The 23,991-nt window shown below is 46.4% G+C and overlaps 1 protein-coding gene across 1 annotated transcript in view; it reads left to right on the top strand.

Moving 5' to 3' along the window:
* The first annotated feature begins 954 nt into the window (after positions 1-954).
* Positions 955-23,991, top strand: part of Wwox (WW domain containing oxidoreductase) — an 894,370-nt gene continuing 871,333 nt past the window's right edge. Inside the window, exons 1-4 of the mRNA XM_028768564.1 lie at positions 955-1,119; positions 5,768-5,832; positions 6,667-6,724; positions 9,519-9,697. Of these exons, the coding sequence (XP_028624397.1) occupies positions 1,013-1,119; positions 5,768-5,832; positions 6,667-6,724; positions 9,519-9,697 (409 nt within the window). The 5' untranslated portion in view covers positions 955-1,012. The remainder of the gene's footprint in view (positions 1,120-5,767; positions 5,833-6,666; positions 6,725-9,518; positions 9,698-23,991) is intronic.

Raw genomic sequence — 23,991 nt, 5'->3', positions numbered from 1 at the left:
TCTCTCTCTCTCTCTCTCTCTCTCTCAATAGTTTTAAAGATTTATCTATTTTTATTTATCAGTACACTGTAACTCTCTTCAGGCACACCAGAAGAGGGCATCAAATCACATTATAGATGGTTTTGAGCCACCATGTGGTTGCTAGAAATTGAACTCAGGACCTCTGGAAGAGCAGTCATTGCTCTTAACCACTGAGCCATCCTTCCAGCCCCTGACCATTCTCTCTTAATGGAGAATCTGGAGGCATGAAAATTTTTATGTTCTGTATTTTTGGCTCACTTTATAGCCTAGGCTAGGCTCGAACTTGTGAACTTGTGGTAATCCTTCTGACTTAGCCTCCCAAATTCTGAAATTACTTAGTGCTCTAAGTGTAGTTTTAAAATAGCATATTTACATGAACAATACAGTTTGCGAACTTTAAACACTGTGAGATTTTTCTTTTCTTTTCCTATTTGGAATTCAATTGAGGCATTCTCCAGCGTAAATTTTGGAGAAGGTTGTGCACCTGCATGGCATGGAAAGAAAGTGGAGCTCAGAACAATCTCAACAGAACCAGCCCCCGGCCGGCCCCGGTTTTTTTTTTTTCCTGTGGAGTTCAATTGAGCTTGGACTACATTTCCCAGGATACGCCACTGCAGGGACTCATTCAGGATTGGGTAAAACAATAAGGAAGTGATTTTGGGTCGCCCAGCAACGTGCAGAGTCCAGCACGGTGACTGGATGAGCACGCCCCTTCCAGGAGGCTGAGGAAGCTCATTCCAGTTTCTGAGCCGTTCCTGGTTTTTCTTCCAGCCTCACGGCCGTTCCATCTCTTCCGCGTTCCCGCTACCGCTCTTCTCAGGCTCCGCCCCCTTTCCCGCCAGTCGCTGCAAATCCAGGAAACCGGATCGCAGGCGCGGACCGGCTGGGTGAGCAGTGCGCCGGCGCGAGCGGTCTGGCCCCTGACGCGCGCGGCGCGGTTGAAGCCAGAGTGAGTTGCTGAGGAGAGCGGGCGGCTAATTCTATCTCCAGCATGGCAGCTCTGCGCTATGCGGGCCTGGACGACACGGACAGTGAGGATGAGCTGCCTCCGGGCTGGGAAGAGAGAACCACCAAGGACGGCTGGGTGTACTACGCCAAGTAAGCGGCCTGGAGCGGCGTTCCTGGGAGCCGTGTCCTGCGAGGCCTGGACCCCGCGCTGCCCTGCTCGGCGGGCATGCGCATCCAAATTGCCAGCCACCTGTCCCCTGTTGTTCTGGGGTCTGGGTCAAGGTCCTGTCACCTGGCCACCCGCAGCACGCCCCCTGCTGCTCACGAGGTGGCACTGCACCGTGCGATTGTGGCTCCTAGGTCTTACTCCTCTAAAGAGGAAGTAGAGCAAACTTCAAAGCCGAGCTCCCGCCAAGGGGACCTGAGTTGGAGGCCCAGCAATCTGTAGTTTTAAACAGACGTCCTGGATGGCTCACAGTGGTTTCTCAGGGAAGTTTTGGAAACTTCAACCGAGCCTTTCCTTATTGCTAACCGTGACCTTGGGCCACTGAAAGCCCTGGCTTTCTGTTTTCCTCATCTGTGAAATGAGTTGACACCAGATCGAATCTGTGCTATGCATACGACACTCAGTGGAGAGGCTAGTGGGTTGTAGGTCACTTGTCCAGCAGGCATTTTCTGTACGTTGGACTGTATGTGTGGCAAAGTTGCATAGGCCTGATAACTGGAATTACCTGTGTCGCCTCTCCCTCCTCCCTAACCCATCTTTTCGGAGACAGGATCTCGCTATGTATTTGGCTGGCTTGGAACTAGCTTAGTAGATCAGGCTGGCCTGGAACTTTAACAGATCCACCTGTTTTTACAGGGTCTCACTGTATATGTAGGCCTGTGTAATCCCACTCCAACCCTTCCCAGTGTCTGGGTAGTGTCATCAATACAGACACTGAATTTCCATAGAGAACCTACTGCAGCTGACTATGCTTTGGGAAATCTGTTCAATTTTAGCAAATAGATAGTTAATGTACAAAATGATGGGTTTTGATACAGTCTTGATTGGGCTCGTTTTCTCTGCCAGCTAAAGAGTTAAAAGGCAGGGAAGATTAGTAATGTAACAGGTAGCTGTGGAGAAATCTCTAACACCTCAGACAGTAGCAGGCATAGTCAACAGGCTGAAAGGCATTTTGTGGGGGAAGAATCATGTTCACACAACAGACACACACGGAGAAAATGACTGCAAAATGGAATGGGAACTCTGGAAGCCAAAAAAAATCCAGCCTCTTCTTGAGAGCCTTTTTGGTTTTAAGTCAGTGAAGAGTTTTTGTCCCCTAATTTAAGAGTTGTTCTGAAGAAAGAGGAGATGGTTGGATGGCCCACAACTGTTGGGTAACATGTCCTGATGTGGCCTTGAACTTGCTGAGCCAATCCATCAGCAGGGGCTGACTAGCAGGAGAAAAAGCCCACACACAAGGACTTTGTTTTAAGATGCTAGGCTTTGTCTCACATAAGGAGTGCGAGGGAGAAGCTGGCCATCTTGGAAGTTCACCCCCTGTGTTACTAGCCATGGTCCCTCTCCCTATCTGCCTTCCAAGATGTCTGTCTGCCTCCAACCCCCAAGTTTCATGATCTCCTTTTTTCTTATGAATATTGTGTACTTTCCCTTGTTTTCTTCTTCATATCAGCTACTTCCTCTTCTATTTTCTTATGTATCTGTGAAATAATTTTAAAACAGGGTCTCATGTAGTCCAGGCTGGCCTTAACTTGGTAGGTGGCCAAGGTTGAGCTCCCAATTCTCCTGGGCTGGGGTCAAGGTATACATGAACATACTTGGCTTCATATTTTTTTTAAAAAAAACTAGGAGAATCAATCTTTTTAAAGCTTTCCACGAGAGTATATTATCAATTGGCTTTCAGAAGACACATTATTGTATTAACATCTGTAAGTCTATTTTTAGTTTTTAATAATTTACCTTTGGAAAAATGTAGACCAGACTGGATTCAAACTTACATAGATCTTCCATCCTCTGGGGCTAATGACATGTGCTACAATTGTGTCTAGCTGTGTTTCCTGTAGCCCAGGCTTGCCTAGAATTTTTAATGAAACCTTGATGACGTAGAGTTTTTGATGCCTCCTGCCTCCACCTTCCAGATATGGGATTACATGTTTGCACCACCCTACCTAGTTCCAGAAAAGTGTAAAAGATAACTTTCTTGCCTTATTATCAAGTTAGGAGTTAGTTTGTGTCCTGGAGTCTCCTTACTGATGGGCTGTAAACTCTGAGATTTGTGGGTACTCAAAGATGTTCACTGCTGCCCCGGTGGCCAGATAGAAAGAAACAGAAAACAGAAAAGCTTTGGTGAGTTCTTTCATTCAAGAGTCCTTGAGTGCCAGGCCGGTTGGTGGGCACTGGTGATGTCCAGCTAAGTGTGGTGCAGCTGTCGTTCTTACGGAGCTCTGTAGGACCAACAAATTTGTAATTATATAGTTCCAGTGCAGTATGTCCAACATGAGGTGTGTGGGAGGGTGAGGGAGGCCACCTAGGAGAGATGTCGCTTGCCCTGTGTCTCAGAGTGCTGTAGAAGGTAGGTTCAGGTGGTAGGAAGTCAGACAGGTGGAGGGGACAGTGGGAGGAGAGATCCCAAGCCGGCCTCTTTCTGTGGCATAGGGTTGTAAAGCCTGAGACTGCGGGGAAGGAGTCAGTTTGCAGAGGCCCTTCTGTGTTTCACCAAGGACTCAGATTCTATTATCTGACCTTGGAGCCCACCGATGGTCTGGAGCCAGGGAGTGACACTGAGTTTGTGTCTTCAGAAGGACTGAGTGGTTCTGGAGATGTAAGTGGATTGTATGAGCAGGAGGTGCAGGGGTATAGGCATGCCAATGGTCCTGCATCTGGTGCTCCTACCTGGACCTCTGTGTGTGGAGTCTCAGCCCTAGAGAACTTCGTAGTCTGTGCTGCTCCAGCCACCTGAACCTATCACTGTTTCCCGGTCCTTGGCATCTGCTGTAGGCATCTTGTCAGTTGGTGATGAAGTAATACAGTTACCCCCTTTTTTTGAGGGTGGATTTAAGGAAATCAAATGTAACCTTCGAGTGCCTGGCTGTTTCCCTCATGGTAGGATGTCCCGTCACTGGTGACAGGTGGCTTCTAGCTTTGGATCCATGTTTTAGGGAGAATGATCTATCACAACTGTACTTTCACTTTATTAAATGTGAATCAAGCAGAAGTAAAAGAATTGAACAGCACGTAGCAGATAGAGGGAAGCTGTGGGTAGCAAACTGTTATCAATAGAGTACTCACTGTGCCCATCAGAAACTTACTGGAAGAGTCCAACTGAGAGAGAAGTAAAGCTTTAAGTCAGGTGTGTACAACATCAGCCCACATCTGGGAGTGCTGTCTGAGGCTGTGGTGGAGTTCCCATTGCCTGGTCTTTACTCTCCATGTTTCCCTTAGTCACAGGCATTTTTTATATCCTGGGATAAACAGTAGCTGACGGAAGGCACTTGGGAATCTTCTAGCTATGTTGAAGGACAAAGTGGTTTTTAAAATAACCTTAGCTGTCTGCTGTTTTCCTTTCTTCCTGTCACAGACTGGGGAGCCCATTAGTCTCTTGGTAGCTTTTGAAGGGCATATGGAATAAACATGCTGGAGCCTGAGGTAAGGGGAGGCCTCCGTGATACCAGAGTCTGCTTTCAGTGAGCGTGGACGGCACGTGACAATTTACCAATAGAATGTATGACAGCTCACCGTTTTAGTATAACAACGATTGCTCCGTGAGACCATTTGAACAGTGTCCTTGAGACAGCCCCATTCTGCAGATGACAGGATGTGACGGCTGAGTCAGTGGAGCAGTGGTGCATAGGGGCTGTTCTTGTCAGACCTTGTGGCCACAGATCCATGATCATCTTGTCATAGCTAAGTGACCTGTGCTATTGTCTCCGTATACTCTTATCATCCTTTTGGGTGTGCTCAGGACCCAGAGATTAATGAGACACTGAAGCTATACCTGGGGCCAGCATGCAGATTTAAAATATTTGTGAGTGTGTGTCTAAGTGTGTCCATGTGCATGCCATGGCGTATTGGTGGAGGTCAGAGGACAGTGTTCAGGAACTGTATCTCTCTTTCCTCCGTGGGATCCAGGCAGCAAACTGGGGTCCTCAGGATTGCATGGGAAGCACTTTTCCTTCCTGAACCATTTTGCCAGCCCAGAATATACGTTTTGAAAGTCACATCTGTAATTTTAGTAATTAGGAAGCAGAGACAGCAGAATCAAGTGTTTAATGTCATCCATGGCTACTTTAGTGAGTTCAGCCTGGGCTACATGAAACCTTATCTCCAGACAAAACCAAACCAAACCAAAAACCAAATCCAAACAAAGTAAAAAGAACAAGGAAAATAAACTTTAACAATGTGATATTTAAGGTATACTTAGTATTTAAATATGAGTGTTATAAACCAGATATTGAAGATTGTCAGTGTATCCTTGAATAAAGGGGAAAGGAATACAAAATGTCTTTCTAGAGCTTTGTGCTTCACAGAGCTTTGTAAAGTTGACTCGTAGCTGGGACCCTGCCCCGCCTTGCTCTCCCTGTGATCTCCCCACCTGTCCTGCAAGATTCCTTCAGGTTTGATTCTTCTGACCTGCAACCTGGGGCCTCTGACCTGACATAGTCATCAGACCTTCTGTCCTGAGTCTTTCTTTCTGTTTGTTCTCACGACTCCAACTATTGTCAGGAAGAGACACAGTTAATACAATGACTACATTTTAACAGTGTTAACTTACTCTATTGTGGGTCTCTATTACAGTCACACCGAGGAAAAGACCCAGTGGGAACATCCGAAAACCGGCAAGAGAAAACGAGTTGCAGGAGGTCTGTATGCCATCCGTCCATTAGCACAGAATCCCATGCCTGAAGCATTAATTATCTAGGGAAGATGTCAGAGGTGGTGAGGTAGCAGCTAACCCTGTCTTTCTGGGAAGGCTGTCTGGTGGCTGGCCATCAAGGAGCAGGGCTGTCAGTCTGAGAGCGTAATGGGATTTGGCAGAAGGAGAAGATAAGATCTTGTGATGGACAGGGGGATGCCTTAATTTTAAACAAAGTTTATTGTAACAACTGAAGCTTTGACTTGTTGGGTTTCTCTGCAGTTGAACCGTGGGAGTAATTGCTGTTGGTGTAGGCTGTAGAGGCGGATGTCAGTACTTTATGGAAACCTACAACGATGTTTCTGAGGCAGTACACAGCCCATGGAGGGGGAGTATTGAATGCAAACCGAGGGTCCTCAGGGTCCAGGTGAAGACAGATGAGCTTGCACATGAAAACGAAGAGACGGCTCTATAGCATGGCGCAAGGCAGCCTGGGTCAGCACGCCACTCCTCGTGTCTGCTGTTCTTGCAGACATGGCTGTGAGCTTTGGGAATTCATGCTCATAGGAGCATCCGAGGCCTGAAGTAAAAGCAGGAGCTGAGAGAACACTTAAGAGTGATCAAGAGTGTAACGGTTTTGGTTAAACCAGGAGGCAGAATGTGGATTCCAGATGGGATGCTGGGCCTTCTGTGATTGCCACTCTTGAAGCATGTGACCAGAGCAACCTGGTCCAGAGGAGTTAGGGGACCAGGGATAAGGGAGATAGCCTCTTTCCTGACCCTGGGGTGTGACTTGGCTTCATTCTGTACACATACACTGTTGATCTTCCGTGTGTTTCAGAACTGCCGTATGGATGGGAACAGGAGACCGACGAGAACGGACAAGTGTTTTTTGTTGAGTAAGTGTCTGTGTAGAAACATAGCCAGCTTGACTTTTAAGGGGACTTTTCAGCTATAATTTCCTACATTGACTGTAGGAAAACATGAAGTCAGATAGACCTGTTTCACAAACAGCTTTGCGATTTTTTTTTTCTTCTAGTCCGCAGCTTTCCACCCTTCTTTGTACACTAAGGTTTTGGGGTCAGGCCAACCCAGCCCTTCACACGTGACTCATCTGGCACGTGGACTCTGGTGTGATATTCCCTAAGCGCACCCCTAGTATAGCACATAATATAATTGTCATTCCATTAAGGTTAAACAAGAAGTTAGCTTTTCAGAGGCAGCGTGATATTTTGAGAGTTTCAGGAAGATTTCCTTGGGTTTTCACTGTACTTGATTGGACTACTACTTTTCTTTTCTTTCTTTCTTTCCTTCTTTTTCCTCTTTAAGCGGCTCGTTCTGAGGCTTCCTAACATTTTTACAAAGGATTGACTGATATATCTGTGTGACTGGGAGGGTGTCAGGCTCCTCTCCTGTCAGTCTACAGATCTCCTCTTAGGCGGGGTCTCTCCCTGAGCCTCGGGTGGAAGTCAGTAAGCCTCAGCAAGCCTGCCATGTCTGCAGCCTTCGGAGCTGGAGTTACAGATGTGCAAACGTGGGCTGCCTGGATTGTTGGATGGTGCTGTGTCCCAAGCTCCAGTCCTCACGATCGGGCAGCAAGTGCTTTGGAACTGCTGTGCACTTCATCTGGAACTTCATTTCTCCAATCTTTAGCACTGCAGTGACAGTTTGTTCTGGCCTCGCCTGTTACTATCCATGTAGTAATAGCGATAGTTGTAGCAGTAGGCTCACCTGGAGGAGCGTTTTGTCAGCAAACCTAATGAACTTCCTCCCACTTCTTCTCCCACACTGGGAGCAGGTAGGTCAGGGCTTGCTTTGGAGAGTCTGAGGACCCGTACGCAGCCCTAGTAGGGCAGCCTCTCCAGCAGGTGGCTAAGCGGATGTCCTTAGCTGCCTATTAGATTATAAAGGATTTCTTCTTCCTTGATTTATAAAAATCCTTTCCCTTATCAAAACAGGGATATCACTTCTTTAGTTTTGTGCTACAAGTATCCCTTTCTATATTTTTCTTGGAGAACTTGGCTGTAGAAACTTATAGGTTCCATGCAGCCAGACTCCTCCAGTGTAGGCGCCTCCTGTGCTCACACATGCCTGTAAGGCTGTCTTCTGGAGTGCTTTCCTCTTCCCTGGCCCAGAGCAGGGGTTCTAAAATGGGCTTCTCCAATCAGTGTCATTGGCGGCTCTTGGGAACTTGCTAGATATATACATACTCAGACCCCCTCCCATCTGAATCTCAACATGGGCTGTGTTTGTGGAGGTGAGGGACAGCTGATGCCCTCCAGGGAATTGTGACACATGCAGGATTGTCTGGCCTACTCTAGAGAGGGATCAGCTAAACTTTTGTTTAATGGATCACATAGGTTTTAGGCTATGACACTCCATGGTTTCTGTTTTAATACAAAATGAATGGCCATTGCTGTGTCCTAGTAAAACTTTACAGAAACAGGCAGTAGGCTGGATCAGCCAGCTGCTGGTCAAACGGAAGATGAGCATGGACTGTGGAAGCAAGCTAGAACAAGGTTAGATATTCTCCAGCCTGCTCAGGGGTGTGCTGGGGTAAGCAGAAAGAGCTCTTGAGAGAAACGGAAGTGCAGATTTGTTTCCATGTGCAAATACTGTCACCAGTACTTGATATCAACAAGGTGGAATCCCAGGGGAGCAGAGATGACAGCACCAGCCAGCACTGCCAAATGTCAATGTTGTTAGACAGAGTCTCACAGAGTTTCCTCAGGCTGGCCTTGAAATCGTAGTCCACCTGTTTCAGCCTCCTGAGTAGCTGGGATCACAGGGTTATGTCATGATGCTCAGATACATACATCTTAAATCATAATACCCTATGGATTTCAAGAGGGTTCTTATAATATTTCAAAGTCTTTATCTCAAGTCCAAAGATGCACATAACTTTTGTACTCCGTTTTATATATTTAGAGTGTGTGTATGTGAACGTATATATGCACATGGCATCCAGGTGGATATCAGGACAACTTGGAGTTAATTATTTCCTTGTATCATGTAGGTTTCAGGGATCGAACCCAGCTCATCAGGCTTGGTAGCAGGCATCTTTCCCTGCACCTTGGCAGCCCAAGAACACATTGAAAATGTAAAACTGGTGTTAAAAGCAGTAATTTAATACTCTGTATGTGCCAGTATATTTTAATGTTGTTTCTAGATTAATTCCAAATCAAAAGTTAGGTGTTTATTATTATAGGTGACTTGGCTATGGTCTTAAAATGCAAACAATTAAAACCTTGCTGTCTGGCTTGCTTTATGGTTATTAAGACTTCTGTCACTTTCATTTTCTCCTTGTGTACCAGTGTGTATAGGCTTTTGCACAGGCCAGTGAAATTACATGGACAGCTATTGACAAGAGTGGCTGACGGATCTTATAGATGCATTTATATTAACGTGAATTCAGTAGAAACTCAGAGCCTTCTCAGCAAGCTGCTGTGGGACCCGAGAGGCCTACTGTATCTCAGTACCTTCAAGGTCGTTCTGAGAGGCTTCCATGAGTCTGTTTTCAGGCCAGAGTACCATCCTTCCGGAGGCCAGAGGGTAGAGCAAATGGGTTCTGGGTCTCTCCGTGTTTGACAGTAAGCCTTTGGTGCATTGTTTGCTGGAAGTATTAGATTCCCTTGTACTTAGAGATGCTGGTCCTTGCCGTATAGAGTTTTATGTTCTCCCTGCTCTTTGCAGCCACATAAATAAAAGAACTACCTACTTGGATCCGAGACTAGCATTTACCGTGGATGATAATCCGACGAAGCCGACCACCAGACAGAGATACGACGGGAGCACCACCGCCATGGAGATCCTGCAGGGCCGGGACTTCACGGGCAAGGTGGTCGTAGTTACTGGAGCAAACTCAGGAATAGGTAGGCCTGTAGCTTACTGTCGTCTTATTTTATTTATTTATTTATTTATTTATTTATTTATTTATTTATTTATTTTGTGAGTGCTGCAGAGAATCCCACTTAAATGTACCTATAATGAAACAGTGGTGGTGAATCTCCAATTGAAAGAGGTTCTCACAGCTTCAGCTGCTGTCTCATTAAAGCCGCACTCCCTCTCCATCCCAGCGCTACAGGGTGAGGCTTGTGGGGCCTGACCTTGAAGTTGCTCAAAGCTGAGAAGTCAGCAGAAGGCTGTGGCTATTTTGGTATTCAGGGGCTGGAGACAACAGGCTCTGGCTAAGAGGTTTTGACCCGGTCCGTGTGGTGCATGGATGTATTCCAATTACCTGGCTTATTCAAACCCAAATTGACTGGTAATGGGATCCTGGACGGCCGCAGATTGTGACTTTGGATCCAAGGGTACTGCAGGTTTCCACTGGTCACTGAGCCTATCGTTTTCTTTTGGTAACCGTATCTTATTTCTTCATAAAACTGGAGAATTTGTCCTTGTCTTCACCTCTGCAGTAACCCTCCTAATTGCCTCTGTTTAACCACAGTGACCATGGTGAGGTCAGTGGCTTCCTGGGCTGGTGCAGTGACAGCAGCGAGGCGGGCACCTGTGCCATCTCAAGGGATGGGGTTTTATTTTGTTTTGGTCCATTGACATCTGACATTAGCATCTGATTTTCTTTGGGATAGGATATGCATCTTCAGATTAAAGAGTAGAACTGTGTCTGTCCTCTGCTTGTCCTCTGTCAGGTGTCTGTCTGTCTGTCTGTCTGTCTGTCACAGTGCCCCCTCATGGCCTCTCTCATGAGCTTTCCTCTATTTTTCTCTCTTTCTCTCCTGATTTTGGAGTCCTCAGTGTCCTCTTCTAGCAAGCACAGGAGGTGAGGTACTACAGCAGATCAGCCACTCTGCGGTGTGGCAGGCTCGCAGGCCTTGCTTCTGCCATCCCTCAGGTCTCCTGACCTTACTCCTCCTAAGGGAGGAGTTAAAACAATGGAAAGCAGTTGCCATAAAATCACTTCCCAGCCTCATCTGAGCCCAGAATCCATGCAGTCTAACCTTTTCAGTGTCCGCATGGGTTGGAGTCTGGACAATTCGCATGCTGTCAGTGGGGCTGCAGTACTAGTGATAAAGACTGACTGCCTCCCCAGCCTCCAAGAAGCACTGCTATGGTACTGGGTGTGGACCCAGGACACTGTAGCCTAAGTTTTTAAAAAAGGATTTGAGGACTTAGAAAATTTCCCTTTGTTTATTTAACACTCAGCTCACTTGGAATTGAGTGAACCGATCTCATTCCCTTGGTCTTTTACTTGGACAGTTTTTCTTATTTATTTTATTTTATTTTATTTCATGTGCGTCAGTATTTTGTCTGCATGTATGTATGCACACTGCATTTGGAGTCCTGAGAGCTAACTGGATAACATGGATCTGGAGTTGTGTAGTGATGGTTGCCAGCTGCCATGTTGGTACTTGGGCTTAACCTGGCTTCTCTGCAGGAGCAGCCAGTGCTTGTTAACCAGGGAGTCATCCTGCCAGCCCCCAGGATAGGCTTTCTTCAATCAGTGAGGTATGTGATGGCTCCAGTCAGCCTGTTCTGTCTGATGTTAGCTAGTAGACCTTTGACTAGGTCTGCTGTCCTCTCAGAGATCTGCATCGTCAGGTGTTAAGCTGAGCATGGGACAAGATTCGTGTCTGGGTGATCCTGATAGCGAGAGATAAGGAAGTTCTGAAGTGTGGGGAAGAAACATGTGTGTCCAAATGGCTCCCCAAACCCTAGGAACAAAGGCGGAAGTGCTGCTTGTCTACTGTTTCCCTTCCATCTGACACTTCCTTCTTGTGCCCATAGTTGTGGACACTGCAGGAGGTAGGAGTGGTCCCACGGGTGTGGCTAGTCAGAAGGATGCATTGTAGCAGGCTTTAGGAAGGCCAGTAGTGTTTCCAGCACCTACTTCCCCTCAGGAAACATCCTGTCACTCCTCCTCCCTCTCCACGCCACCAAGCATGACTCTACTAGTGCTGAAGACTTTGATTCTTAATTTTTGGAGTAATAATGTATTACAAATTCCAGGCAGTTAAGTGCATATGAATCAGCCTCCCTCTTCAGCAGGTTGATGGGACTTGAAGAAGCTGGAGACGGATACACACGGGGCTGTTTGTCATAGCAGAGTTGGCTTTTGTCCTTCGAGGCGGTCTTGGGAAGTGTCCTTGCCCAGGTAGTCTGGCTTCTAGATAACAGGCTTCCTTCTCCGGAGCGGTACAACTTGCCCGTTTGTACGTTGCCATTACTGCTTTGTTTTGCTTATGCAATGCAGGGTGGAATGAGCATCTGCTCCTAAGACTCCTGGTGTTGCTTGCCCTCTGTGAGGGCTCTGTCAGGGTCATCAGCATTCCTGTCTTTGGGCCACGGCAGGGAGCCTGTTGTCTGTGGATCAGCAGTTGAGTCTTCAGCTTGTGACACTGAGTGGATGGATGCTGAGCACAGTCCCCCTATGACGGGACAGACATCTTGTCTACCAGTGAGTGCTGTTGGGGCCATGCCTTTTCCACACTCCCCTCCACATGGGAGGTTGGAGAGGTAGAGAGAGGGGTGTGCTCCCTGACTGACAAACTGGGTTCTCCAGGGCCCTGCCCTTTTGATGTGAGCTCTGAGCAGACTGTTCTGTCCCTGACTTTCTTATGACGTCCATAAACTTTGCAAAGCTTACTTGTGAGTGTTTATACTTGATAGTACTAAAGCAATTGAATAAATTCTCAGTTCCAAGCAGGAAGGAAAGGCCAGGATGGTTCTGGAATGTAGGAGGATTCAGAGGCAGTGCAGATGTACAATGGGAGTGTGAAAAACATTAGTTTCGGAGACAGTGTCTTGCTATGTGTCCTTGCCTTGAGTTAGCGACATAGCACAGGCTGGCCTCCGACTCCTGATCTTCACACCTCACATGCCAGGATTATAGATGTGTCCCCACCATACTCAGGTCCCAGTCCTTCTCTTTACAGTTGTGAGCTGGCTTTACCTCTGTCAACTAAATTCAGCTTTCTGGGTTGGATGTGGATCAACTACAGCCCCTGGGTATAATCCGACCTACCTGATTTTGTAGGTGTTTTCTATTGGAACACAGCCATGCCCATTTAGGGTACCACCAGAAGTTGAGTGATTACAGTAGGGATCGTGCGGCCCCCAAAAAGTCTTTACTGTGGGGGCTGCACTCAAAGCATTTACTCTTACTGCACTGGGTGGTCCAGCTGAACCCAAAGCAGGGTTGCCTCAGCATCTTGTATCAGCCAGTTTAGCTGAGGCTGGGATAAAGGGATGCCCAGGCTACAGGCAGAGTGCACCCAGCACATCATGAGTAGCTGGAAGGGTTGTCCCACCAGGATTTACCTACCCCTACCCGTGTCCTTAGTGAGCTGCAAGATTAGAATATTGTCTTCTCAGGAACTAACACTCTTCTCCTCTTGACCTTTGTTTAACCAGCTTTCTGAACCTGAAGACTTTTAGATTGAGAGCTGTAGCTTGTGGACCTCAGTGGAGAACAGCTTCTCAGGCTCCAGGGGGAGCCATCCCTTCATCCAGAGCTGCTGCTAGCTGATCAAGGCCGGAGCCTGCTAACCAGTAGACAAGGGAGGAGCTCACTGCCCTGTGTGCAGCACAGCTGGGCAGGAGGGGCGGGAGGGGCAGGAGGGGCAGGAGGGGCAGGAGGGGCAGGAGGGGCAGGAGCTTGTGGCTCTTTGGAGTTACACACTGGCTGGCTCTGATTCTGTAAAAAAAAATAAGAAGGAAACGGCTTCAACACGGAGATGACTGCATCTAAGTCTCGGGGAGTCTCAGGAAAGGGGAGATCTAGTGTTTAGACTACGGAGTCTCCCACTTTCCTGGGGCCCGTGGATTTTCCTAAGCTAAGCCTGTCTGCACAGATTTGGTTGTGTGTGCACAGAGCTGTGTAGAAGGAAGCTGCTCACCTTGACTCTTCAGGCTGACTTGCTGGTCAGGCAGCACTTCTAACACAGGCAGTCACATGTCCCTTGAGCAGGACAGCAGCTGCCCATCTTTATGTCAGAGGAGCACTTGAGTTCCATATGAGTGATGCTTCTTAGAGACCAATATATTGCCATCGTATTTCTGAAGGAACAGTGGGGCTTTTGGCAAACCCTGTTGGGAACCTGATAGCAGCTATGAGCACATCAGACAATCCGGTGTTCGGTGCTAACGACAGAACTCTCTTCCAGTCTGAAGCCTGGAGTGGTTCAGATTTGATTTAAGTTTCTTTCTGAGCTTAGTCTTTCCCCTTCTGGACCTTTATAATGTTGGGCTGCATCATACATGTGGTCTCCCTCTGAAATAGCCTGGCCTGATTCAACAAAAACAAAACTAGCTTTTCTCTTAGAGTATTTATATTATTGTGATCATCACCCCAGGCCTTATTGTACACACACACACACACACACACACACACACACACACACACACACACCAGGTTCACGCTCAGAGATAAAAGAGGTACACGCTGAAGGTGTCAGTTATCCCTCAGTTTGTTCTCTTTAAAGCAAAGTAAAAGCATGAGCTTCTGAAGCTGAGAGCCCTGCAGTATTCCTACAGTAGAGTGTCTTTACGTGTCGGCTTAGAGGGTCTGTCCCTACATCATGTGTTGATGCTCCGACATGAAGTTGGTGCCACATTTTTATCTTGTACATTGTCACTGTGATGATTCCTGCCTAGAGTAAATTCTGCCCTTTCTCAGCTGTTTTCCTTCCAGACCGTGCAGCAGGACTGACCTTCTCTAAGGAACTGTAGAGATCTGTGAGCCCAGGCTGGGGCTGCTTGAACTTACTCTGTAATCCCCTTTCTTGAGTAAAGCCCACATCCTTGTTTTGGGGTCCTGGAATTCCCCATCCCTTTCTTTCCCTGTTGATGACATATGAGCTGATAGGACCTTGGGTATCTCCTTCCTTTTGGGAATGCTGTACTCAGTAAGCAGAGGGGAAGCCCCTAAGTCACTCAAGAGACCCCAAAGGAATTAATTAAATGTCTAGAACAACGGTTCTCTTAAGCTTAAGCGATTTGAAATTATTTCCTTTGGAGAAACTATTGGAAGCTGTTTTTCTTTGAGACGGACATAGCCTACACTAGCCTACAATTCAGGGAAGTTCTCCTGCCTCAGCCTTCTCCACACCTGGTTGGAAACTTGAGATTTTTGACAATATTGAAAAGAGTCCTTGACTGGCATTACACAAAAACTAAAAATTATTATTTTATGAGTCAAACAGCCACTTCACATGTGAATATAGTACTTGGGAAGCTAAATACTCAAACTGGGGGCCAGTTAGAAATGCTGCAGCAATTTCTGTCATGTGGTTAACCCTGGGTAGGAGCAGAGTAGGTATAGAGACTATGTGTATTAGTCACAGGCCCCAAATTAGTCTATACTCGTGTATATGTGTCCACAGGTACCCCTCTGGTGAGTTTCAGAAGGGTCTGCCCGGTGACACCCCAGTTAATTCCATATTTGCACTTGGGTTTGGGTTTTCACTTTTCTATAGTGCCAGTTTAATAAATTAAGCTCCTATCGCTATGCTTCAATGACAGAGTGGCACAGACCCCCTAATTTAAAGAAAATGTTCACAAATCTGATTTCTCCCGTATTAAGGTGTGGTGGTGTGTCACATGCAAACTTGGAAATGGTTCTACATAAAATCCAATTAAAGTGATTCTATTCTTCCCTGCCTTTATGAAATGGAATGGCACAGTACTTGTCCTAAAACAAGCCTTGCTGTTTTCTGTGATTAACCTAAAAGCAGCCATGTTTATCGAGTTTGTACTGTTCCCCACTAGAGGGCACTGTTGCCCTTCAAGATAGTTGAACTTTGATAGTTTTCTTCCTTGGTTGCCTAGCCTGGCTTTCCCTTTTGTTAAATAGTGCCCTTTCCTTCCCTAACATATCTTTTAGGGCACGTCCGTCTTAGTGATAGAGCCCTGGCTGAAGACTAGGACCGGTGTCATCTTTCTCTTTCTTGGCTTTGCTCTTTTGTTTTGTTTGTATAAAATGCCAAAGATGAAGAGGTCCATTTAACAAAAAGCTCCATTGTATTCCGGGAGCAGCTTGTTCCGCCAAATTACACAAGGACAGTGTTCCTTGGCATTATCGGTTTTGAGTGTGCTGGCCTATCAATTATCTGATTTCTTTTTCTAAGTGGGGATTGTAATATTTAAATATTAATGCCCGTGTTTAAGGTTCATTTAGAATGCCTCAGTGACCTTATTTATTTATTTATTTTTGCCCAGCAGCCTTATCTAGTGTGATATAATGTATTTTAATTAGATTGTTTATGAACTATGCATTCTGTTACTAGAAGAAAATGCGTCCTTTTGGATTTGGTATCTGTTTCTTAAATAAGAAGTCACAGCAGCCAGACTGTGAAAGAGGCAGCCAGTCCTCTGCATAGTTGGTGTGTGTGTGTATGTGTGGTATTACCATTAAAGTCTGAGCAGGTCTTGTGGCCCAGAAGAAAGGAACTTAGGCTGGGCTTTATAAACTATTTACCTTCAGATTTTAAGTGGAGACAGGATGAAACTCTGTTTTATACTGCTGTGTGTGTTATGTTCTTTCTCAGTGACTTCTCCCTTTCTTTTGAACATGGGAGGGCCATGGGTGTGTGTACCTGTACCAGAACGGAGCTATTCCACCAGAGTGAAGAGGTTCAGTTCGCTCAAGTCCAGATGTATTCATTATTTAAGAAATAAACTGTTAAAACTAGATGGCTTTTGGGAATTATTGCAGACTTGCTAATAAAGGTGCCGCTGGCAGGTGGGAACCGCCCCCCTTCCCCGGCCCCCCCCCCCCCCCCCCCGACGGTGTGAAGTTGTTTTGTCCTGTTTTATGCCTTTTCAGCCATACACGTTGCCCCCATGTGAGTTCTCAACTTTTTCCAAAATTGCATTTGGGGCATGGGGGCCCCTCTTTCGAGGCTCTCTTAATGGAAGGTACCCATAGGTTACCAAGAAGTCCACCATTTCCCTTGAAGCTCCCACAGTGATTTGCCAAACTGAGCTCTGGGGTACAGAGCACGCACTGCTGTGTATGGTATGTGCGTGGCATGAGCTGCGCTGCCCATCCCAGGTCCTCGGTGTTCGTTGATCAGGTTGTCTAACTTCTCTTTCTGTTTGGATGCTGTTGTACACTGTATTCAGACAACTGCCACTGGAGTCCAGGTGATGTTTCCATCCTAGATTCTGAGGAGATCTGGATGCTGTGCTTGTATACGAGATGGTGATGGGGGTCGGGAGGAGAAAGGTGAGAGGGAGAGGAGGCTGGAGACTGAGCCGGGGCTTCACCTTCGCTGTGTGGAGGTCGATTAGCAAGGTGAGCAGAGCTAGGCTCTTTGTTTGAACAGATCTCACAGAAACAGAGTTAGTCAGCGTTCATGTGCGGTTGTAAAGAAATGTCAAACCACATCTCTCTTATCTTTACACTTACTGATCCCAGATTAGTGTTTATGCATTGCTATAATATTATGCAGACAGGCATTTTAGATATAAAGACTCTGCTGTTTGTCTTTTAAAATTCTCCTCTCAGTGCTTGCAGCTGTATCAAAATGGCGCCAGAGTAAGAGAACAGAGAGGTGAAATGGGTAGCCTAAGTGTGCACAGCCCTTGGACAGGTACAGAATACTTGGGAGTTCCTGCCTGGGGCTTAGTGCACTGTGCCTATCCCCTTCCTTACCTGAGAAGTAAGCACAAATACCCTGTCAAGGTCACTTACTCTGAAACCAGGTCTGGAAGCAAACTGACCTGGAGACCAAGGGTAGAGCTGTAGGGTGGGCTATGACAAATGCAGTTTCTAAGCCCCAGGTGGGCTTAGAGGGCATGGATGCTTGCTTGGGATTCTTCATGGTGGGCTAGCGTGAGACAGGTGTGTGCATGGGAGCCTTTGAGGGACAAGGGGCCAAGTGTTACATGGAATTAGCTTTCAGCGTCTTCTCATTTAAACGATTTGGAATGTATTTTTATGATTAAATGTATCCTCTATGGGAAATGTAAAAAACAGAGATTAAACAATAACAGCAACAACAACAAAACAAAAACAGTAACAACAACAACAACAACAACAAACAACTCAAAATCCTTACCAGCTGAGAGCATACTGCTAGAATTTAGCATCTATGATCCTAGGCAATGGCTTTCCTCTTTTCTTTTGTGATTTTTTTTTTCCTACTGGGCTGTGAAATGTATCTTTCCTTGCCATTAAATATTCCACCTCTTAAATGGTTGCATACTATTCCAGTGTATGGTTCCAGCTATTTCCCCAGTGTGGCACATTTGGGTAGATTCCAGCTTTTTAATAGCCATGGAATGGAGGCAGACATTTTGCAATTAAATGCTTGTCCCCATCTGTGACATTCTACAGCCTTATTTTGTGCAAGGAGAATTGCTGAGTTGATGGATTTACCCACTAATCTTAATATCTTGATCTGTGACACTGTACCCCTAAATTGTTGTACCAATCTGATTGCCAGTTGTTGCTCTGTGTCCCTGCCAATCTTGGGAAGGGACGTTAAGAGAGAAAAAAAAAAAAAAAAGAAAAACCTGTCAATTAAATCCTCCTGCCTCCAATTATGCCTAAGACGGAGCAGTTCTTCACGTCTGGCCATTTGTACTTATTCTTTTATGAATTGCCTTTTCATTTTGTATGCATGGCTATCAGATACATATTGATTGCTGATTGATTGCTCGTTCCATGCAGTATAATTTAATTTTCAAAATGTCCCTTTCTCTTAGAAGTTAATTTATCTCAAAGTGTCCGTTACTCTAAGTACATATTCAATCCTGTGATCAAGAGGCAATTCATAGAGAAGCCGGCCTGACTTTCCAGCTTGCTTCCATGAAGTCCTCTCGGCTTCTCAGTTATTTGCCTTCCTTAGCACACCCACTACCACACCTATCCTGGGCACTCCATGGACGAGGAACACTCAGCTCAGCACTGGCTAGCTCACAGTGGGGCTTGAGAGGCTGGTAAATAATAGCCAGGAATTGGTGGTTCTGGGCTTTGCTGTCCCCACCCCCCATCTGTTAAAGCTAGTAACACCACGCTGGAGTTCTTCCGTGCATTCGTTCATGTGATGAGCCTGGCTCCCACGTAGTGAAATTGTACCAATGCCAAAAATAGCTCTGCTGACAGCAGGCAGGGCAGGCTTGATTGGTGGCGGGTTTCAGTCTGGAGAGGGGCAGGCGAGGAGCTCTGACTCTGGAAGCAGGCGTGACCTAGTTTCTAATCTGCTCACCTCTTCCTACCTGAGTGACTCAGGCCAGGTGACTTCCTCCAGCTCCTGGGCAACGCAGATAGTTCCTTCCGCCTCTGTCCAGTTGTCCCGGATAGAGATCTTTGTCCCTTGCAGACACTTACCCTGATCTCTGCAGTGGATGCCAGGGTCCAGAATGAGACCTTATATCAATTTGGTGTTTGCAAGCTTTGTGCGTTTTGAGGTCCTCCCGAAGCTGCTACAGGAGTTCTGCATTGGTCCTAGGATCGTCTTTTTGATTTTTTGAACAGCCGTGGTAGGCATTGACTGGTCTTTAGTTTGAAAAGGTATATCCCCACCTTTATCATCTAGCAAAAAAAAAAAGCAAAGTCCAAGTCCAATGAGGGGCTGCCTGGTTGATTTTCTGTAGCCTGGGAGCAAAAAGAATACCACAGAAGGGGGGACTGGAGGGACTTGAACCGTTAGCCTTTGTATGAATCAGATCATGGTTGTTTCATTAGGACACTTCATTAGGACAGTCAGTCATGTAACTGATGGTTTGCAGGGCTGCCTGCTGTATTAAGACTAAGTGTCCAGGTTTACAGTTCCTCTCTCCTGGAGTATGCAAGAATGAGTCAGTGCTGGTGTGCTATTTCCTCAGCACCCAGAGGTTCAGGACCTTGACTGGAGGCTCTTGGGACATAGTAGGGAGAAAACTAGTGGGATCACAGTTAACTTGTTAAGTGACCCAGGGCAGGCCACTTTAGTATTTTAAACATAAGGCTCTCCATTTGTAAAATACAGAGACAATAACTTCTCTGTCTCTTAAAACATTTCGAAGTTACGTTTATTTGTGCATGTGCGTGTTTGTGTGCACGCACATGCAGACGTGCCTATGGTCCCGTGCCTATGGTCAGAGGCTAACTTTAAAGAGTCATTTCTCTTTCTTTCCACTAGGTGGGTTTCAGGGATCCAGCTTGGGTTATCAGGCACGATGGTGAGCGCTCTTACTTCCTGAGCCATCTCAGTGACCCCATTTTCCCCATTAAGATGGGGGTTGTGTAATCTAGGCTGATTTTGACTGCAGAGTCCCAAGCATGTGCCACCATTCCTGTCTGTCTCTGTTTTTGCATGGATCAAATAATGGACAGAAGTGTGGTGCTGCAGAGGCCTTTAGGATAAGGGTGCTTATGGCTGTGGAGGCACATAGCCTCACAGCTATAGGAAAGAGCCTCGAAGGTTGGAAGAGAAAGAGAGTGTTTTAATTCCTTTAGTAGATGGAACATTCTAGGAGCTCTTGATAGCTTTTCATTAGGGGTGCTGAGAGGTTGCTTCAGGCATTGGCTGAAGGGAGGCAGATGTTGAGGGACTGGACTGTGTGCACTGCAGCTGGTTTGGTGCCATATCTAGAAAGTCTTAACCAGATGTTGACCTGTATAGGGTGCAGTGATATCCAGAGGGTTAGAAGCGGAAACTTAAAGGGGGGATTACTCATACATCCAGGAACTCCCTGGGGGAGCTGTGTTGGGTGTTCATAGGTGGAAGTGATGTCAGTTCTTGGGCCATATGGTTTCTTGCTGGTGACCTTTTAGTTTTCTAAGCCTTCGGTCTGTCTACAGCATGATGCCAGTTCAGAGGGAGATGCAGGATTCTTATGCGACCTGGGTGCTTTCTTCTGATAGGACATAAAACCAATTGCAAGTCCCACCTTGATTCTGGAAGTTTTTCCTCATGACCTGAAGCAAAGGATGAAAATAAATCTCTCAAAAGGAGGGACCCCCTAAAGAGCTGGGGACATGGCTCAATGGTTAAATGCTTGTTTTGCAAGCCTGAGGGCCATAGTTCAAGTCTTCACAGTCAATGCCAGTGGGCTTAGCAGCCCACCAGCCGTTTCAGCCTGAGAGGGTGAGACTAGGCATATCATCAGTGAGCTCTGGGTTTGACTGAGAGTCCCTGCCTCAGTGAGTAAGGTAGAGGGTTGATGCGACCATGGACCTCCATACACCATGCACACATATTCACACATGTGCCCACATTTATGCAAACACACACACACACACACACACACACACACACACACACACACGATGAGAAAGAAACAAAACCAAACAAAAGGAGGGGACTCACTGTTCGCTACCCATGTCTGTTAGGATGAAGCTCAAAGTTTTCTCATTGCCCAGAACCTTGGTTTTCTAACTGCACTGTGCTCTACTGTGCAGCCGTCTTGTAGAATAACCAGCTGTAATCTCTCAGTTTGGCAGCTGGCTTTAAGAAGCTTGTCTCAGCCGAGAGATCATCAATGTGTTAAAAAAAAAAACAAAAAACAAAACAAACCTCAGAACAAAACAAACTCCATGCCATTACAGCTTTATCTGTTAGTGAAGACGTTTCCCTTCTGAGTTCAGAAGGGAACAGTTACCAAACCGAGTATCGGATACATCAAGAGTGCTGTAACACATCCATTCCAAGAGAGGTCTCAGCCAGGAGCCAAGTCAGATTTTTGGCAAGAGACACCATCTTTTCCGCCTGCAGAGCCGATTGTCTGCGTGCACGAGGCTCCTTTTTCACCAAGTGTAATTGCTGCTTGGCCAGCATCCCCTGCGTTTTGTCCCTCCTTTGTATTTTCCTCTTGATCAGGGATGGAGCCAGTCGGGACTGTGCGTCATCACCAGGCACTCTGAGACTGACTAACCAGACTGTGCACGTATATGCAGTATCGGTCGCATGGTCCTTCCCTGTTTATTTAGTGTTCATTTCCTGTCACCACTGTGAAAGATCATCATGTACCTACCAGCTTGAAACAAACTAAGTTTCTGCACCTCAGATACAGAGGTCAGAAGTTAAGTTCCTCTCACTGGGTTGAAGTCAAGGTGTAGCAGAGCTTGTCCCTCTGGAGGCTCTGGGGTGGGGGTCCTTCCCTTTCCTAAAGCTCCTAGTGGCTGCCTATGACCCTTGGTTCATAGCCCCATCCTCCACCCTCTAACCTTCCGGTACATCACTCCATTCACCCATTCTTACAGTGTGGTCTAGCTACTCAGTGCCTCCATCTATGAACTGTTGTGATGATATTCAGAATTTCTCCTCTCCCCCCATAATCCAAGATCACCTTCCCTCCATTTTAAGACCCTTCATTTGGCCCCATTGTCAAAAATCCCCTTTGCCATGTCAGGTGATCAGGGTGTCAACATTGTCTGAGGAGGGACATTACTGTACCTAGGACAGAAACTAATGTGTTGTCCCAAAAACTTAGCATCAGATTATTAGGTACATTTCTTGTCATGGTGACAAATCCTGACAGAAGTGATTCTAGGCTCAGGGTTCCAGGGGGTAAAGTTCCCCCATGGTGGGGGAGGCACGGTTGCTGAAGAGCTTGCAGTATGCCTTGTTCATATTTGATGGATCAGGAAACTGACCTCCCGCTGGAAGTACAGTTGGACTCTGGTCCTCAAGGCCTGCCCCTCATGCCTAACCTGTCTCTGTCAGCAAGATCCTATGTCCAAAGGGCTCTGTAACCTCTCAAAACAGAATCACCAGCTGGGGACCAGATGTTCAGCCACCTGTCTGTGGGGGGCCATTTCACATCCAGACTGTGACAGCTTTAAGAACTTCTGTCCCTCTCTACTTCTTTCCTCAATGGACCTCTGTACTAGGAAATTTTACCTAGAAAAGTTATGTCTGAGTTTTGGGAGCAGTCCTCTGGCATTGCAGATCTACCAGTCTGATTATCCAGGACAGGAAGGTCCACACAGACCTAAAACTCAAGCTATGTCATCTGCTGCTGAGTCCTTTGGAATCCAGTGACTGATGTGTGTGATCATGTATATGTGAGGAGGTGCATGTGTGTCTGCACATTTCTATGTGTGCAGTGTGTGCATGTGTGTGCAGTGTAGACGCTTGTGTACAGGTACATGTGTATGTAGTATGTATGTGCCTGTGTATGGTCTGTGTGCATGTGCACATGTATGCACATGTGTGTAGTGTGTGCGCACATGTGTATAGTTGTATATGTGTGTGTATGTGGTATGTATGTGCCTGTGTATGGTCTGTGTGCATGTGTGTATGGTGTGTGTACATGATACACATGTGTAATGTGTGTGTATATATATTTACATATATGTACAAATACTATATATATTGTGTGTGTGTACAATATGTGTGTGTGTATGTGTAGGGTATTTAGCTAAGAGCAGAGCTCCTAGTTTTCATTTAGAACAGGTAAAAACTAATGGCCCATTTTACTCATTTATTTATTTTCTTACCAACATGTTAAAATCAGGATATTTTACTTAAATCTAAAGTTCTGAGGAATTTGAGATATCAGAGTTACTGTTTTGGACCAGATGCTCCCAGTGTGTTAAACTCCTGAGTGACCCTGAGTGGAGGCGGTACCTCAGGCATGTGATGAAATCCCAGGGCATTGTGTGAATAGGATTAGTACCCTTTCAAGACAGGACCTGAGAGCAAGCTCTCTTTCTGTCTAGTGAGGGTATGGTGTGATATGAGAAGATAGCCTAGAAAGCAGGATGAGGGCTCTCTCCAAAAGCCCCACTAAGTCAGCAGCCTGACCTTGGACTTCTCCGCTCAGTTACAGATGTAAGAAAGCTGTTTGCTCCTGAAGGCAGCCCCAGTCTGGAGCACTTGTCACTGCAGCCCTAGCTGACTAAACCCTCTGCTGACAGTGTTTGGTGCTTATTGAACAATGCTGCCCCCTGCAGGCTACTTCCCTGCTGTGTGTGGTCATGTGACTTGGTTGTGAAGCAAGTTTCTCTAGACCTACCCACAAACTCAGAGCCCCCTTTACTCAGCCTTCTATGTGTTCAATATAAGCGTATTAACTACTGGGAACTAGTTGAGTACTGGGTGCTTGGTCTGCAGTGTAGAACCAGCTTTGACCTCTATTCTCAGGGAGGTGCAGACAACTCGGAATGCTAGCAACTGGATCTTTGTGCTTCTCCAGAGCATTTCGATTGATTTGCTTGACAGTGTTTGTGTGTGGTTTCTCTGAGTATGCATGTATATATATGCCTCTGAGTCAC

Source organism: Grammomys surdaster, unplaced genomic scaffold, assembly GCF_004785775.1.
Source record: "Grammomys surdaster isolate TR1022 unplaced genomic scaffold, NIH_TR_1.0 187, whole genome shotgun sequence".
In the NCBI taxonomy this organism is placed as follows: domain Eukaryota; kingdom Metazoa; phylum Chordata; class Mammalia; order Rodentia; family Muridae; genus Grammomys; species Grammomys surdaster.
Note: the sequence above shows the minus strand (reverse complement) of the source record. Positions and strands in the feature narration are given on the sequence as shown.